The 19,492-nt window shown below is 42.1% G+C and overlaps 1 protein-coding gene across 6 annotated transcripts in view; it reads right to left on the reverse strand.

The window, feature by feature from the left end:
- Window positions 1–202: 202 nt before the first annotated feature.
- Window positions 203–19,492, reverse strand: part of MAPK6 (mitogen-activated protein kinase 6) — a 28,207-nt gene continuing 8,917 nt past the window's right edge. For 2 of the 6 annotated variants that reach the window (XM_066195895.1, XM_066195897.1), the window contains exons 2-6: window positions 7,904–9,113; window positions 7,193–7,337; window positions 4,003–4,167; window positions 3,162–3,363; window positions 203–2,575 (exon numbers count right to left, since the gene is read on the reverse strand). In XM_066195895.1, the coding sequence (XP_066051992.1) occupies window positions 1,477–2,575; window positions 3,162–3,363; window positions 4,003–4,167; window positions 7,193–7,337; window positions 7,904–8,458 (2,166 nt within the window). In that variant the 5' untranslated portion in view covers window positions 8,459–9,113 and the 3' untranslated portion in view covers window positions 203–1,476. Of the gene's footprint in view, window positions 2,576–3,161; window positions 3,364–4,002; window positions 4,168–7,192; window positions 7,338–7,903; window positions 9,114–13,221; window positions 13,342–13,366; window positions 13,426–13,573; window positions 13,619–13,891; window positions 14,036–19,492 lie in introns of those variants that run through there. The other 4 variants (XM_066195893.1, XM_066195896.1, XM_066195898.1 and 1 more) reach the window with 4 other exon arrangements.

A 19,492-nucleotide genomic window follows, 5' to 3' on the forward strand; every position in this document is an offset into this window, starting at 1 on the left:
CAGGCTGCAGGCACCAGGACAGAAGGAAACCCTTGGGATCTCCTTCCAGGATGCTGCATCCCCAGCAGTGGCTCTTCCAGGGAGAGTTTCTCATGCTTCCATGGGCACCCGGTGTTAGGCAGTGACCCTCACAACTCCCCCAGCTGCAGCACAGCAGCTGCTCTTCATCTGGCAGGGTGTGTACAAATCATCACAAACAGCCTTATTTTGCTGGCCATGTTTTTATTTGTTTTTAGTTTTAAACAGGGGAGCCAATGATACATCCAGTATTTCAAAAAATCAGAAGGTAAAACAAATTTTCAAAAGACCGAGATGCTACATGCTATATTTAACCTAATTTTATTCATGCTTGCTTTTGAGGGGGGGTGGGAGTGGGACAGGAATCATTCAGTAAAAACATACAGTAAAAACAAAATGTCTCACCATATAGAACTTTAACCTACAGTAATGTTGTACCTTAATTATTTCCATGCACACAACTAACATTACAAAATCTTTAAAAAATGAACACAATTAAGACTTCTAGGAGCATTTGATAATAAAGCAATTCCTAATTTCTTTTGTAGAGATCAAGCACCTCCAATTACAAATTCCTATACACAGTGAGTGCTTTACTTGAAATGAAAACTAAAAAATAAAAATAAAAATGTATTGGATAGCCTCAGAATAAGCCGATGTTAATATATATCCAGCTATGTAGGCAATAAAACCATAGTGCTAAACAAAAACTTTTATCTGAAAAGTAACTCAAAAATTGACTTTCTATAATTACAGAAATATACTTATTTGCTAAAATAAATAAAAGTGCTGCATATTAACACTTCACTATAAAGAATGCATACCAGAACATTTATAAATATTGAATGATTTTCAATAGGAATAGCTACTACAATAATGCTGGCTAAACAGAAGTGCATAATGAGAAGCACTATGGGTGGTTAATGTTTTGCCACATACTGCTGTTACCTTGAGGTAGATAACACATGCGTACCAAATTCTGCATTCATTTCAGTTGCTGCTGGTATCATGTGTCTAAGAAATGTGTAGAGTATGAAAAACTCTAAAATACGCATGAATGAAAAAAATGTTTTGGGAAAAATAGATATTCTCATGCAATTATGTACAGTCTCACTGTGTAAATTTCAAGGCAAGGTTCTTTTTCTGCAAAACATGGACACTGTTTTACTGAGAGAATGTTTTTTTTACTTGGTTTAGTGCATTTTTTTGTTACCTCCTGCATTTTGCATTATTTTGCTCTATTCTTTAATTTTGTGTGCAAACGACATGCCAGTTTAAAAACAAAACTAACTCATGTATAGAAAGTAATTCTGGATTGTAAAAACAATGGTAAACAGAAAACTAATGAAATCCATACCAAAATTACACCATCTGATTCAAGTAAAAAAATTACTTACACTAGTAATAAAAAAAGACAAACACATCTCATGAATATAAAAGAAACGTCTGCTGAGTGTTTTAGTTTAGATGTTTCAGAATGCTGCTGTAGGTTTTGTGGGGAATCTGGGGAGATGATTTCATAGCAGAAGGCGTTAGCGTGGCCTGGATGGACTTGAGAGGCGAACCAACAGGACTGTGAAACTGAGGAATACCTATAGCCTCAAGCTGCTTGTTGAAGAGGAGTTCCCCACTGTTACTGAGAAAGCTCTCTTCTCTTTCCTTCTCCCCAAGCTTCCCCTCTTCTACTGGCTCAGGTTCTAGCATTTCAGCATCTTCTTTCTTACTAAAAAATTTGTCTAAATAACTGGTGTAAGTATTTTCTTTTTCAACTTGTTCATCTTTCCTTACTTCGCAACAGAACTGGTCTATGAGGAAGCACCCCTCCCCACCACTGACAAACTGACTGTCCCAAGAAGTTTGGTACAGAGCTTCTAACTGTGCCAAATTGGCCATGCCTTTCTCCTGCTTCTCTCTGCTCACTGACTTCGAAATTATTCCTTTCAACTCTATCTGAGACACTGAACTATTCAAGTCGTTTAATTTATCAACATCAGTAGACTCATGTTGTAAACTAAGCTGGATGGTTTCTGCTATAAAAGAATCAAAGTCAAACCCCTGATTCTTCTCCCTTTCTTTTTCAACAAGTTGCTGTGATGCTTCCTCAAGTGCTATCTGAGCTTTCACCAACCCATTCTTTTCACATTTAGACTTGCCTTTCTTGTCAGACTTTTCTTTGCTTTGTTCCTTCCAGTTTGAAAGATCTATAATAAGCTTGGGCTCATAGTAATGGTTAACTTCACTGTCTCGCCAAACTAAATTATCTAGGTATGAAGATGACCTCATTTTGTAATTACAAGTGTGACTACATTCCAGATCACAATACTTGTTTTCGTGGTGATCTGAATACTGCCAGCAAGGCTCAGTAGAGAAGTGGGTGTCAAAGGCAGGATCCTCCAGGTACTTTTCGCGATCTCCATCCAAATATTTGCGAGGATCCACTTGCACTTCTTCTTCATCAGTAACATCAGAAAGAGCCCTTGGATCACGCTGAACTTCATCAGCTTCATAGTTATTATGGATAGGCCAGTCATGGTCGGAAAACTGACTTTCATGGTATCTGCAAAACAATTTCCTAAGTGTTAGCAGCTAAACACAGTCTTGTAGCTCCCAAGACAGACAGGTCAGTTTAGAAATATCCCTTACAAATAATGACAATTCAACACAGAGCTTTTCCTTAATCCAGGTGGGTACCTCTTCCAGGTTTTTAATTTAATCTAGCATAAAGAAACAGAATTATGTACAACAGCTCACTCCATTTACAGAAGTCTTTCTAAAGTGTGTTTAATTGACTTAAGATGACTACTGTGAAATCTCTTTACTATAATATTCACTAAGCATTAGACAAGATAATTATAATTAAAACTCTCCTTACACAAAGTCTTTTTCAGAGAAGTATTTTGGGGAAGAAAAAAATAATGGAAATACTAACTTTAGATTCTAGAGTCCTGAGTGCAACTCAGGAATCCATAAGTATATCCAGGTCACATCTAATGGATTATAAATCGAATGATAATGCTATAAGGCAAAATTTTATTCTCAGGTCAACTCAAGAAGAAGAGAAACAGAAAAGGAAATAGTGCCCATGAAGCAATGTCACTTCAAGCACAAAACCATCCAGTTACCACAGTAAGTGATAAATTTACCTTTCCCAATTATAAATATGGCTGTGACTTTCATCCATTAGCAGAATATCATCAACCTCATCTTCAATGTGAAAAGGATGACTCGAAATAGGCTCATCCGTTGGAAAGGAATAAATGCTCATGTAAGGATGGGACAAAGCTTCTTCTGCTGTCAATCGATCCATGGGACTAAATGTCAAAATTTGCTCCAGAAAGTCCAGTGCTGTAGAATATAAACTACCATTACATGGGAAATTTCTGACATTCAGACTTAACATTAAGGTGCAGTGCTTTGCTCTAGAGCTCTCTAATTGTTTCAAAGTAGCTGCCTGTGAAGTATCAGCTACTGACAGTACAGTGCCAAATATGCATCCCGTAGCCATCAGAAAGAGAGAGAAGTCAAATCTAAGATCAACCATAATTTAACTTAGAGCATAAAAAAACAGCAAGAGACAGAAAGCTTCAAGCTGAATCAGTATCCACCAATGGCTAACAGGAAACACTGTTGTTACTTTGGCTGAGGGAGTCTTAAAAACATTTGAAAGACAGTCCTTCTATACTGACTCCGTTCCAATGTTCCCTTGTATTTAAAAGGCCAGTGTCTCAAAACAAAGCAATTCCAGTGCAAATAGGTCCAGCAGAGATTCACAATTCTACTCTAAAGATAACCAAGCAGCCATCATGGAAGTAATTTTTTTTTCTTTTACTACAGCAGAAGACAATCTTTCTTCAGAGAACACATACTCTTTTAAGTGAAACTTGCTTTTAACCAATCACACACCTGCACCTCAACGCTACATACTACTTGATGAATTAGAAACATCAAAACATTGAATTAAGGTGGTTTTTTTTCATTACTTACCTTCAGGACTGATGCCTGGAAGCAGCTGAGTTAAAGGTTTGTGTGGCTCAGTCATATCATTTCTAATGTAAACTGGAATTACATTGAGAAGCTCCTGACGGTCCTCCTCATGTACAACAGGAATTGATTCTAGGATCAACTGCATCTGTTCAAGTTCATGTGCACCTGAGCACCAAAAGAGAAGACAAGCTGCCATTTCAACTTTAAACATCTCTGATCTCTGTATATGAAAGACGTATCAAAATTTTGTGCTCTGAGCAGCTACTTCCAGTAAAAGATTATAATCTCCTGCAACAGAGGAAAGGCTGAAGTTCTGAATTTAAATGATAATAAATCTGAAGAGCTCTCAAGAAATGCCATGGCATATGAAGAATTACAGAGCTTCTACTCACAGATAAAGAGACCTACCCTTGAGCTTTTGTAAGGGTGTTTTCACCATGGATGAAGTACTCTACAGCAATATCTTTTTATTATACACTCTATACTGCAATCCTCCCCTTTCAGCTGATCCACCTCTTTAATCCAGTATTTGACCTCACTTTGAATTATACATCCCTTACTAATAAAAACAGTAGTAGTTTAGCTCAGAAAGACATTTTGCAGGCCACAACCATTTGAATTAATATTCTACTCTGAAACCCTGCATTAACTGTCAAGTGCAAGGCAAAAATCACCTGTTGGTTACATAGAGTGATACTCTTTTTGAAAAAAGTACTGTATTATGATTGGAATTATGGTACTCTTTTAGCACTACCTGAAGTTTCCCCTGGGGAAGAACAATAAGGGCCTATAGAGCAGGTCAATTTTGAATAATGAACAGCATCTATATTCAGTACTAGAGTATCCAGAAATACAACTTGTCGACAGCTTGTTGTTCAGCTCCAAGAAGGATGTAGTATCCTAGAGATCCAACTAGCAGATGAAATTATATAGGAGTATTTGCATGCCAGTGTTTCCTTCCTTCACCAAGCAGCTCTGGGCAATCACAAGCAATACTGACGTATGTGACAATAAATACAAAAATAAATGGGGCCAGCAAGAGACTGTAGCATCTCCAAACCTCCACACCCTCAGTTTATTTCAGTGCCTGCACAGCACTCTGCACTGGACATCCTGCCACACACCTGCCAGGGGACTTGAAAAACTGAGGCAAAGTCACTGCAGAAAATCTGACAGTTCCCCAAATGAATCAGTCCTGCCTCATGTTAACTTCTTTACTGGACTGAAAGTGCTGTTTTGTTCTACTTGAGACTACAACAAATTACTTAATATGATCTATCAGATGTCATATTGCTTGTAATTTGCTGGAAAACAGATTCTACTGTGTAATTAGTACCATCCTGAAAATATATCAGCCTTCTGTCCACTGTCAGTGAGAGAAACATTGCAAAATATTCATTTAGAACAAAGAAGCAGAGAAGTTGTTTGGAAAAGCTCCTGAATTCCTTTGCCTCAATCTCCCTTCCCTCACTTGTTCCAGGTATTCTGCAATATTCATCTGCATTCTTCCGTCCCATTCTCATCAGCTTTCTGAACAGCAGGATTCCTAAGGGATAGTTCAGAAGTAGACAGGAAGTTGCAATTAACCAAATCAATCCCTTCCAACAACTCTGCAAAAGAGTTTTTTCAGAGTCTCAGGGCAGAATAATCATATCTTCAACCACCTTCCTTTTCCAAATGCATGATGTCAAGAAATCCATTTTTCATTAGAAGAGAAATCCGTGGCAGTGCTAAATTTTCGGTGGGGCACATTTATATCTAAAATACTTTTCTAGGTATCTACTCAATACAATTAAGGCATATAAACAAGCCTACAAATTTAGGATTTTGGTGACTAAGACCAAGTTTTTTAACAGAATTCTAACTCTCTGCACAGCTATTGGGCCAATAAAAATTGTGACAAATACCAATGCTACTCAAAGAAAAAAAGCCAAAATGCTGGCATTGTGATTAATCTATGATGAAATCTGCAGACTCTCTCCTATTATTTGCCAGCAGAAGTACTTGGTGCAATGGGAACCTAATAAATCTTGTATCAGCCAAGCATTTAATACTCTGGGGACATTACTCCAGTAGTTAGTAACTGAAAGAGTGAAAAACTCACTGCATGTTAAGAGAAACCTTTGCACATATTAATCACTGATTTGTAACAAATAATGCTTTCAAGTGACAATTCTCCATTAGCTACTTAATGGGAAGAAGGTCTCAATTCCATTGCCTTTTCATGCAGAGCTAAGAATGACAGCAGAAGCGTGCTTTCAGTCCACATGTGTCTAAAGGAATGTGAACTTTAAAATGCAAGCTTAGCTCTCAGAGGTTTTATCTGTATTACTCCTGTAATTCTGGCCCATAGGAGCAAATCCAAGAGGGAGCTTGAACGAGACGGCTGCTGCTGAGGCCCCAGGGTGCACAAAAATCAGCATTTCAGAGGTATTTCAGTAGTTTACTCATCTGCTCCCATGGACCAAGCGCTTGTCAGCAGGTGGTAATCTCCTACAGTGCAAATGACAGTTTTGCTTGATCTAAAATGCTCTAGTTTGTGCTCTGAGCTAGGTCAGCAACATAGTACAGGATCACCATCAAGAGATTGGCTCCAAAAATCTGCTCCTGATTCTAACGAAAGCTCTAATATAGATGCACCCAATGAGACCAGAGCATCGCTTCCTATCTTACCTGAAACAGCTGAAGATTGCACATTTCCTTGCAACTTAGGTTGCATTAAATTTTACACCTTTAAATCTGTGCCCCCAGGGCTTTGTATTTTAAAATATAGAGAAGCAAGAAGCTATTAGGTTGACTACATTAAAAAAAAAAATCTTTATGCATATGGTACTCAGGGTATTCATAATCTTCAAATACTCCCTGGCTACACCAATTCACACATGTATCAGAACACTTCTTAGGTAACCAATAAATTCAGCTTAATAAAATTACAGATTTACCATGTACGACTCCTACATTAAATTATGATATTTATCTAAATACACTCCAATACAAATAATGAAACTGAAATGTCTTCTGCTTTGCAGATACACGAATTTATAGTTCATATAAGTGCATAACAGTGCAGCATATCCTGGTAGTCAATGACTACTGACGTTAGCCACGAGAACCAATCTTTCCTGAGGAAGATAATTAAGCAGTACCACTCCTTTTACAAATATACACACTGATTTTTTTTTCTACCCACCTGCAAAGAGGGTTTTCCCAGTCAGCATTTCAGCAAAGATGCAACCTGCAGCCCACATGTCAATGGCTTTAGTGTAGTTGTTAGGAGAAAGCAAAAGCCGGGGCGATCTGTACCATTTAGTAACCAATCCTTCAGAAAGATGGCCCTAATGAAATAATTAAAACAATTAATTAGGTTTTTAAGACTTATGTTTTTTAAATTTCTTATTTTTTAATGCACTACTAACAAGGTTTTTTTAGTCTCAAAGTCCCAGGGATTATATTGTGTGCACTCTACTAAACCTTCTTTCTACCATTACCAGTATCTTTATGAGTAACAACAGCAACCATACAGAAATATGACACTATTTATTAGTCAAATGAGGCACTGCAGCAAAACTTTCTCATTCCCAGATGCCAAATAAATGCAGAGATGATAACTGAACTCTCTTGTGAAACATCTAGACCAGGAAGACAGTATCTCTAAACCAATCCCCCAAAGTAGCCACACTTGCACTACAAATGCACTACTTATAATCTTATCTAAGGCTTCTATAATTAAATATAATTAAATGTTGCCCAAAAAACATTATTTTATGCTTGCAGTAGTCCTATCTGAGACAAACCATGCTAAGGAGGCCTTCCACAGCCTATCTACCTGTGCAAAAGGGAGAAGCTATTTTAAGAAGGCACAGTTGTCAATGTATCACTTAGATATTCCCGCTCTGCATACCTTGTGGGAATAATGAGGATCCATGATTCGTGCAAGACCAAAGTCACCAATCTTCAGCACCAAGTCTTCAGTATTAATGAAAAGATTAGCTGGTTTGAGATCTCTATGCAGAACATTTGCAGAGTGAATATACTTGAGCCCACGTAGCAGCTGGTACATGAAAAGTCTGGCGTGATCTTCTAGTAAAGGGCCTTGCTCTAGCAAATTAGCCAGATCTGTCTCCATGTATTCCTGGACAATATAAACACAGTTCAATTCTGTCAGGGAGCCCACATCATCTGTTAACTGGCTTCCACTGGGACCAAGAATTTCAAATACTTTGACAATGTTATCGTGGTCAAGTCTTCTAATAATTTTGATCTCACGTAGAGCATGTTTAACACTCTGGGGATCTGTAAGGACAATTTTCTTGACAGCCACTCTTTTGTCACAGTCATTATCGACAGCAGAAAAAACTAAGCCATTTCCACCACAGCCCAGTGGTTTTAAGTCCATATATCGAGAGCCCAGATCAAAACCATGAATGTTCATGAGACTTTCAAATTTTTCTGCCATTTTAAAATTCTTGACGTTTTTCCTCAAACTAGTAAGCTTCTGTAAACACACGGAGACACTTCCACTGGTATCTGAAGGAAAGGTCTTAGAGAAAGGGAGAAGAAACACTTGGCTTTGACTGCAAGATGGTTTCTTGACACTCTCATTTCATTATGAGCCAACCAGGCCTGTTGTGTCCCCTTGAATTTAGAGCCCGTAAGCTCTAGAACTCAAACCGAGCATAAGATAGAAAGATTGCAGCATTCATAGTTCAAGAAAGGTGCAGCATTTCTGCAGACATTAAAGAAAATACTCACAAGAAACTCAAACGGAATGAAATGACATACTATGCACTCAGCTCTACTGTGCTAATCTGGTTAACATTTAACAAAAATGTGAATAAATATGCACATAATAGGCTTCTATTAACATCCTCCTCCTCACAGTGCAGATACATTCAGTGTTGGACTGGTCCTGAGCAGCGTCATTCTATGGTGCTGGTAAGCACTATTTTTTTTTTTCCTTCTTCCTCCTTTTTCTCTTCTTTGTTTACAGTCTAGTTAAATGGGAAACTGGCAGCTCTTGATTTACAAAAGATGCCTTCTGTTAATGATCAGGTGGCTCCAGCTCACCACAATCACAGTCAAAGCTACCATCCATTTTACTCCGTGGCAACCTGAAAAGCAGAGAAAAATCCATCAGTACCCCAGCACATACAAAAGTCTTCCTCCGCCCCCAACTCACTGAGTTGTCCTAAATATACAACTTATTTACTGCCCGGTTACAAAAATAATAAACCATCAAAAAAGCTAAACTGATTAGAAATTATATGTACTTTTCACACTTGTGAAGGAAAGCAATAATGACCAACCACCACTTCTAAAACATGTACTGTGGACATTTTTGATGCAATCTACTGAATTTATGGCACACAACAAAAAATCCTCCTGAGTCTTAATAAAGAGACTAACAAAACAAACTTGGTAATTCTCCAACAGAGCTGTTAAGGTACAAGCCAGAAGCAACAGGATCCATAGCATCCATCAGCAAATTTTGGAATAATTCTTTTCACTAAACTTATATTTGAAGACAAAATCAGGTTTAACTATTTCACCATAATAAGAGGGAACTAGGTACTGGTCACATGAAAAGGGCAAGGCTTGTACACTCACAGTATTTACTGAATATCCAGCACACATCCAATGCCACTTATAAAGCTTTAATCCTTGTGATTTTGGATAAAATTTACCAACTTCTCAAATAACAACTTTGCCTCTATACACCCATTGTTACAGGAATCATAGGGGTAATTCCTACATATCAGACAAATATTATTACTTTATCAATTATTTCTACACTTAACCAACCTGGATGACAAAGAAAAACTAGTAGCAAGCACATTTTACAGAGTAACTGGTATGTTCTACAACCATTTCTCCTAACATATGGGCTCTTTCAGACATCATTTATTTTTTAATAGTGTAATGAATTCACCTACTATTTATGAAAAACCAAACTGGCAATTTTCTCAATAAGTTCCCATCAGCAACAGCAGAATGCAGTCATAAAGACCACATGGTGCATTTTTGTACAACATCCTCGCTTCTTTTAAAAGCTCAAAAACATCACAAAGGGAAGAGTCAGAGGTGTATGCTACACAGTGTGGTAAGCTTCGGGCAATTCCACTACAAGTCACTTGAATGCTCTTCCCCAACATGTATAGGTCACATCAAACCACTAAGGGCCTCCTGTTCAATCTTAGATTAACACATTTCATCTCTCTACCCAAATGTAAAGGTCTCCACACTATCCCAGCTCTTCAGAGTTAATGATAAGAATGTTTTCCTTTAAAACAGTGCTAGCCTTTCAGTGGGACAACTGGGAGCAAGCAAAACAAGTCTCCTCTCTCCTAACAGAACAGCAAGAGCAGCTGACAAGTTATTAACATATTTTAAATAATGGCCTCAATTCACTAAAGTTATCAGAATTGTATAGAATAAAAGGGGGAAAAAAAGGAAAGAAAGGCACACTGGCAATGAGAAACCAGACTGTTTCAACACATTTAAATATTACCCTTCCTTCAGCTCATGCCTGACTGTCATCAAGACACAGCCCCAGTGCCCTGGCTCGCTCACTCCCTCCTGCCACACACCACCTGCCCCCAGGTATGTGGGCAGAACACGACAAACACAGGGAAGAAGGAAACTATGCTATCCTCTGCTCAGTTTTTCTTTTTAAATAAAGATCATCAAATGTAGTATTTCTGACCAAAAAGCACTGAGCTGCCCTCTACTGATGTGGTATCCCCTGCCACAAGGGTGATCTTCAGAGCTTTCTCCACCCAGCACATGGAACTTCAGATTCCTTTCTTTGTGCATTGGCAACAGTCCTAATTTTAAACGGTGTTTTACAAGGGTTATTATAGCCTCAGTACGAACACAATGAGGTAACACTACTACTTTCCCCCAAACTATCTCGAATTTTTACCAATATTAAGACATTAGAGTGAGGACCCCTTTTAAAATGTCCATGAATTTATTTAAAGAACAAAAGTAAAATTTATCCTAAAGAGGACAGCATCAGCAACTATCCAACTCTGTTCACACAGTCTAGCCTCCTGATTTTTAACATTTTTAAACTTGTAAGTATTTTCTCACTCACATATACTACTTTCAGGTTCACTCATCCTCAGCTGCTGCCTGTACAGCAGTTTACATCACCCCATTCACCTCTCATTCCAACATCCCCCCCCAAGTTGTTACAAAAAATAATTTTTGTACCAATACTTCAAATTTCACATTAACTCGAGGTCCAAGGCCTCTGTTCAATTACTCTGCATTAAGCTGTGTTTTACATCCTTGGGACCATCTACAACCACTTGTATTCTGCCTCATAATTAGGCTCATTGTTTCACACTGCTGATGTCTTCAACATGCAGCAATTCCGAAACTGTTTGCACCAGCTGCCTGACACATCTGGAACCTCTCTTTTAGCTAGCTCCATTAAACAGCCCAGGAGCAGATTCAAAACGATGCCCATCGGCAGCAAAGATTAAGATCTACCATCTCTTTGCCATAGCTCAGCTCTTACCCCCTACTGCCATGAGTGAATGCAGCAACAAAAGGACTGCTTCAGGGAGAAGGGGAACTGTGGCCCACTTGCTTCCTAAAGTAGGAGCCCTAAAATTTTCATTCTGTATCTCTGAAATGATGCATTTTTATTCATAAGTTTACACTTATCCTTTCACTAGGTGTCCAGTAATTACAATGCTTTCAGAGAACATGCAATGATCTCCACAATCAGACTGATTCAGCTAAGAAAACAAATGCTGACAACATAAGCAACCAACCCAGTACAGCCTTCATTTGACCTGATCCTGCTCCAAACTTCTTATCTGTGGACAAATTACTTAATCCCATGTTCTACCCATTTGAAATGTATAATGGACTACAGTATAAAAAAAGGGAGGTTTATCATCCCAATTTGCACTGAAAAGGCCACTGATGCAGGCACGGACATTTTCATCTAGGCTGTCACCTTGCCACAAACGGCAGGTTTTTTTAAGTAATACTTTTACTCATTCTTCACACAAAGTTTAAGGAGGAAACACAAAGATACCTGCTTCTTAGGTGGTTTACAACTGTGATTTGAAAACGGGTGAGTTCTTGGGAGAGGGTAACAGAAATGACCCACAGAAGGGCTTTAAAATCATCCCTAGTTATGGATCGCCACACTTGACGGGCTCCAGGCATTGCGCAAGCAGCCCCTTCAAAACACGCTCAACTCCCGCACGTGGATTTTTCAGTTTTCAGGAAACAGGATGTACACTGAAACCGTCAGGTAGGAGATGTTTACTCTGTCAGAAATGCAAATAATACTGAAAGATACCAGTTAATTTGATTATGCTGACCATATAATGATCAAATTATTACTCACAGGAGAAAGACCGAGAATGACTAATGACATATTATACAACCTGCTAAGTACTATCCCTTTGACTAAAAAAATACGGGGCACAGAAGAACTTTTTTTTAGATCAGCCACGTTGCAGTCAGTAGGCAGAGTGAGTCATCGTCCAACTCACGAAACTGCTGCTTTCTAAAGCCTCCTACTTGCTCCCCACACTGTTTAGGGAACTCGGTGCTACCAGTAAGCAAATGTTACTATTAGTTTATAAATCTTCCGAAGGATCTGTAAAAACACGCAAGAACCGAATGTACTTTTTTGTATCGTGCTTAAAAATGGTTTGGCTCTCCCTTTAGATAATAATAATGAAAATTCTCCAGAAAGAAGCCCACCATCAGCTAAGCACAGCCTTCTGCACCTTTGCAGACCTGCTACCATCTGCAGTTCCACTGAACAGGTAACCAGTCAAGAGTGAATTCGAAATAACAACCACACAAGCAAGGACTGAGCTTGAGCAAAGGGCTGAAATGAAAGTTTCCATTTTAGCTTTAGAGCACACATTTTCTGAACGCAATTGCCAAACCAAAATGCATCTCTATTTTAAGCCACCGCTTTCCAGAAATTGTAACCGGTTTATAAACACATAATCCTGTGACGACGTTATTTTTATATATATACACATACACACATATATCTATATAAAAAGCTAGCTAGCAACAGCACTGGCCATAGGACAACACGCCGACCGCCGTTTCTTTTTCCACACCACAATTAACAGCCATTGTCAGGCTGATCCCAAAAGGCACTGAATTAGCCAGAAAAAGAGACACATCTACAGACGCCAAGCGAGAGCATCCTGCATGCCCAGGCGAGGGTACCTGTTCCCTGAATCCCCGAACTCGGGCAGTCTCTTCAAGTCATTTCCGTCGGGTGTTTCAAGCTACTTATTAAGAGCATGAAGTCACTTTTCCCACAAAAGGTTCCCGGAGCCTGCGGGCGCCCGGCAGCGGGAGCGAGCGGTACCTGTGCCCTATCTGCCGGCTCGCAGAACTGCGCCGAACGCAGCAGCAAAACTTCCGCAGGCGGCGGAGGCCGGGCCCCCCCGGCAAAGGACATCCTTCCTCCCGCCGCCCCCGGGCCGAGCAGCCTCCCCCGCCCGTGCCGAGGGCCCCGCTGCCGCCGAGCGGCGGGGGGCAGCCCGGCCCCGGGCCCGCCGCGGAGCAGCCCTACCTTCAAACGCCCTTCAGGCCCGCCCGCCGCCCCCGGCACGGGCGGCCCCGGCCCGGCGCCGCAGCCGCCGGCAGCGCCCCCCGCGCGGCCGCCCCCGCCCGGTCAGCGCCCGCTCGCCCCGCTCGGCCCCGCGGCCGCCGCAGTGCGGAGGGGCCGGCCCGGCCCGGCCCGGGCGGAGGGAGCGGGGCGGAACAGAACGGGCCGGGGGCGCCGCTGCCGTCGGGCGGGATGGAAGGAACAAAGCGCCTTTGTGCGGCGGGGCCGGGCCCGCGCGTGCGGCGGCCGAGACCCCCCGCGCCCCCCGCCCCCGGCACTCACGGGCCTTCCCAGGCTCATCGGGGGTGCGCTGCTCACACGGCCGAGCCCCGCGGCCCCGCCACCGGCCCTCGCCCGGCGCCCGCCCGCCTCGCCGCAGTTGCCGCTGCCGCAGCCGCCGCCATGTAACCCGGCGCGGAGGGCAGGGAGGGGCGGCGCGGCGGCGGCTCCGCCCGCCAGGGGCGGCCCCGGGCGGCCCTCGGGGACGGGGGCGGGCCGGGCCGGGCCGGGCCGGGCCGGCAGCAGCGCCCGGGGGTCGGTGAGGGGTGCCGGCGGTCGTGCGGCGTACCCTGTCCGTTCCCGGTGCGGCGGGCCGCGCACGCCCGCTCGCTCGCCTCGCCGGTCGGCCTGAGTCACGGCGCTGTGCCCCGCTGGCCCCAGGGGCTCACGTTCTCCGAGCGCGGTTGAGTCAAACAGCGCGGAAAGGCGGCAGGTGGAGCGGCGTGCGGCGAAGGGAGTGCGGCCGCGGCCGTGCCCGCCCCGGTGGCCCCTGCGGCGGGCAGAGCAGCGGGAGGCCCAGCGCGGGCCCCGCCGGACGAGCGCTGTCCCCGGGGCTGCCCATGTGCCCGACCCCAGCAGCGGCAGCCGGGGAAGCGCCCCGGTGCGCCCCGTTCATCTGGCCCGTCACTAAACGTCCCTCACGGCAGAGAAAGAAAAACGGTGGGAAGGCAACAGGCGGGCGCAGCGGGGGCAGTTCCTTTCTCCGAAGGTGACACTTGGGCTCAGATGTTCCGCAGTCTTAATGGCATGGCGAATCCGAGTCTTCTCCCCACAAGCATCTACAAATCTTTGCCATTGCTGTCACCTCTAGATACCACAAAGCATTTCTCTCTTCCTATAGCATCTGCCTTAAAAGAGTCACTAACAGTCTGCTTTTCCCCAAAACCACAACTAATACAGCAAAATAAAGAAAAATAATGAAAACTTGACATTTCCCCCCTGAGACTTTTGTACAGCAGTCTTTAGCAAGGAGAGAGAAACACGAGAGCACCAAGCCTCTCGGTACAAGAAGAGCCTTATGCTTCCACTAACCCACTTTCGGTACAACTGTCAAGGCAGGGTGCAGTTTTCCTACTGCAGTTCCTCATGGGCCTTTTCAGTGCCGGATGACTCAAAACTGATAAAACAATTAATATTCATTTTTGTTGGTTAAACAGAGGTTATTTATAGCTAGTACTAGGACAGAAGTTATGTGCAATAGGGCTCTATTGCTCTGCTGCCATTTGGACAGAAGCATCCTATTGACCCTTGCACTTTTAGATCATGTAACTTTATTTTTTTTAATAAACAAGTCGTATATCAACATCCAAGGATCTCCCTACTCAGCTTTTCCAAAGTTTTTAAAGTAACTTTTAAACTATCTTCAATTATGCAGCAAACATCCTCTGTTTCAATTAGTCAGATGCTCTGATTCTGACCCCACTACCAGGAGAGGTGACCTGAGCCTTTGGTAGTACAGGATTGTGCTAACAGCACGCATACAGAAGTCAGTAACTAAACTGACACTTTATGTTGCAATGCTTGCTAATTGATAGGGGGCTCACCAGGCTGCCAACAGTACAGAAAAGTCGGAAACAAAGCTGCAGTTCTTCTGCCCACCCAGCAAAACAGAGCTGGAAGATTACAGCACTGCTGCTCCAGAAGGCCTGTATTTAAATACACTCCATAAAGAAAAATCTGCAGGAGTGCATATTTGGAAGAGGTGATGTTAGGACGGCAACCAGAGCCAAGCCACAGAGGAGTTTTTGCTTGAATTAAAGGAAAAGAGATTCAGGGCTTTAAAAAAAGGCAGGAGCAGCAGTGGGAGCAGCAGTGGTTGTATGTCTAAATCCAGAGCTATTTAGTTAATTAAAGAACCCCTCCATCCATACAAAGTATTTTCATTATGAGAAACAAAAGAGCAAGCTGATCCTCAGATTCTAGAGTGCTGAAGTAAGAAAAATTCTATATTACATCCTTGAAACAGCACCTGGAGAGCCCATAATCTGTGTCCATTGGGACTGTTTTCCAATATCTCCAGTGCCAATTCAGTCAGGTGGAGAAGTTGCACATCCATGGAGTTTGCTCTGCAGCAGCCTGGACTGTTTGAAAAGTAGTTTAACAAACACGGAGGAGGTTTGCAGTAAGCAGCAAGCTTCCTTACTTGGGTAGCGCACGCTCACTCATTAATCTCCCATAGCCCAGAAATGCCACTAGTTTCTGGGTTCTTAATTCATAAGTGAGGAACCGCATTTTTATTTTCCCCTCCAAATTATTTTCTCCCATTCCAAGAGCGTAGTTCATGGTACGATTTAGTGAATGAGATCCTTCAATCTAGAGGAAAATCTTGCAACAAGGAAGAGCATGGTGCAGGAATGTTACTTGTCTTCAACCTCACTATTTATAGAATTACAATTCAGATGAGAGTTGCTCAGAATTGTGTGTCACGTGGCAATTCGTACCTATCTAACCCAGCAAATTGCTAATCTGTTTTCAGATTTTCAATATCCTATTGATTAGACTATGAATTTCTATGACAAATTTTTCCATATTTCCTACAAGAATGCAATTTCATAGCATGTGGGTGATGTGCTAGATGATAGCAACCCATTCTAAAATGGGTTGGTATATAACTGGCAGATATTAACTGTCAGTGAAATGCAGAACAAGAAGAGAACTGGATTTCAAAGGTCATAAAGACCAGCAATTAAAAAATAATTAGAACTGCAGCGATGATTCATTTATTATATCCAAGTTCAAAAAGATCAAACAGTAAATTCCAGTGTAATATTTCAGTCCTGTGTGTGAATTGTTACTTGTGGCATGAAAGGGAATGAAGTATTTTTTAAGTGTCCACACCCATTATGATTGGCAAGGGAAGAAAGATTTGGAGACGGTTTGAAAAGGTTGCCCAAGGTAACTTGGCAGCTCCAGGCTTTTGTCTCAGTTTCACTGCTTGACTTACACGTCCTCCCAGGAGAAGGGAAATGTGTCCTAGCATACATTTTTTTTAAGGACTGACCATATTTCTTACCAAAGTCTAAGATGAATTTTGCATGTGAATAGGGATGAGTTTAAAGGAAAAAATCTACTTATTAAAAGGGGATGCGGGAGGTTCAAGAAACACTGCTGCGGCCTCCTTGGCTTATTCCTGCTTATCTGTGTTCTGAGCCCTGAAATACAATTTAATTTTCCTGGCACAGATCTCAAGAGTTTTTAATAGTTTGGGTCTCCTTTAACTGCTGCCTCTTCCAATCAGCCTAGTTCTCTGCAGGTGTTAAGCAAAACCTTTACAAATCACTTGCTCTTCCAGCTTAGTTTCATAGTGCTGATGTTCAGCATAAACAGCCCAGATACATTTGACTTTCCCTGTCAACCCAATAGCTCAGGTAGCTTCATTTTCTGGGAACCTTCATTTCGTGGAAATGTCAGACACTGCCTCGCCATAATGGACGCAGAGTTTTTTTATTCTTTTTAACACAAGCACATTTTTTCCAACAAGCACTCACTCTCTGGATTAGTAGGCTTAAAAAAATTCCCAATAAATGTTAAAATATAATTGCAATCAGCATTATTATCAGATAACCACGCAGAAGTTGCCATCTTAGAAACTTTTTACAAATGGTTGTGTCAAGATCCCTTTTGAGTTAAAGTTTACTTGGTGGTAGGCAGAGCTGGCTGGGCACAGGCAACATGTTATCACCTCATTTGGGGTCACTTGGATGGACCTGACTTTACTAGAGCAAGATTTGCACCATGTACATTCTGATCAGCAAAGAAAACTACGAGGAGGACTTGGAATAAAGGAAAAAATCATACTCCAAGATCTGCATTTCTGTGTGAAACAATAGACAGACTGGAAAAGAACAGACCATTAACAGAGACCAATTCAAACCAGAGGCAGCAAAGTACAAAGGGCAAATGGAGGTGGAGGAAGAAAGTCACAGAAGATGTTCAACTTTGAGGCTAGAAATAAATGGGTTATGTGACACACTTTGGAAGTTCTGTAAGACAAAAAGTCATTAAACACTTAAAACAGAACAAGTCATTCTTCCCCCTTGGTAGATCATCAGTGATCTAGGACACTTTGGTACAGCAGGCTGCATGCAGGCCTCCTCCTTAAAATTACACCATTTTATTAAGTCAGGCAATTCCATTGCCTACTTCTTCTATGTTTGAAACAACACTCAGTGCAGGGGACAGAGCAGCTGCCTAAAGCAGGAGTTGGCAAAGCCATGTCAATAAAGAGAAAAGAGAAAATTTGCCTTGTAGCTGGGTCATCACTGGAAGCATTAGCCCTCTGTATAGAAGGCTGGAGCTCTCCCAGATCCTCAGCCTTTCATCATTTCCTCATTAGTTTATCTTGCACAGAGATGGCTTGCACAGAATAGCAAACATGTCAAAAATTTACTGAGGTAGGCAATGAAGGCCATATGTGTGTTAGTTTAATTTTTTAAAGGATGACTAGTACCAACATTTTCACACTCGGGTGCTCCAAGGGACCCAAGCTCCTTCTAACCTCCCAGCATGGGACATTGGAGGTGGAGTCAGGCTGTAGATCCAGTCAGTGGATGAATCTACAGCTGAGAAATATTCTACAGAGGACAAGGCAAAGCGTGGGATGAAATGGAAACAAGAAGCACCAAATGTTTTTGTCCCAGCATTTCAGGTGCAAAAAAATTCAGTGTGCAATGGTTCTTCCCCATTCAGACCTTCAGCAAGGCACCGTTCTCACCTTCACCTCCAAAACCTCAAGTGGGGTGGTTAGGAGAACACATATGCCAACTGAAGTGGTACCAGAGCACTGACCATTGTCTGAGGCTTCTGTGCTGGTTACTGCATTAGCTGAAGTGCTGCTGAAGTTGAAAGGCAGCAGATATTATTTAAATATCTGTAATACCTTCAATACGCCAAAGTGGAGAGATGCCCTGGAAGCAGGGCTGGCTGCTCTCAGCAAAATATACGTTTGGTTTTGGGTCCTTACTGAAAAATATGTCAGCTGTTGGGCAAGTTATGGAGGCCTGATGATGGATTTATGTAGAACAATTCTGTGTTTTTGTAGAACTATTGCATTGAATTGCAGAAATATACATATTGCTATGCACAACTGTTCTTGTCCATTCTTATAGCACTGTAAGCCTTCCTACATGTAGCATTTTGATTCCTATTGCATTACAGACATAAAGTCTCTGGTGTGATTGTAAATACAGCTGGTGCTGCAGAGTTTGTCATTTACAGAGAAGAAAAAATTGGACTAACATTCACTAACATTTTCATCCACACCAGAATCCTCTTGAAATACATTTACAGGGGGCAAAGCTCAATACAAATACATGGGTGTTGTGAGAAGAGGATGAAACAAGCTGCCTTGGGAGGCACTTTAAGAAATTGTGCCTTTGTGACTGCTCAGGCAAAGGCCATCCTTGAATTCCATTTGCTCCAAACACAGTGGTCCCCAGCGTGCCCCAGCTCATGGATGCAGCTGTTTGGATGGCTAAAGATAAAGGGCCATGTGGTGCCAGCAGGGTCAGGGCAGGCCTGCAGGAGGCTGATAGGAGTTCTGCTGCTCAGGGTGTGTTTTGGCTGGGGCCAACACCCTTTTTCAGGATTCCCAAAATAGCACTT

The sequence above is a fragment of the Chamaea fasciata genome, unplaced genomic scaffold (assembly GCF_029207755.1).
Source record: "Chamaea fasciata isolate MVZ Bird 193981 ecotype frontalis unplaced genomic scaffold, bChaFas1.0.hap1 SCAF_14, whole genome shotgun sequence".
In the NCBI taxonomy this organism is placed as follows: domain Eukaryota; kingdom Metazoa; phylum Chordata; class Aves; order Passeriformes; family Sylviidae; genus Chamaea; species Chamaea fasciata.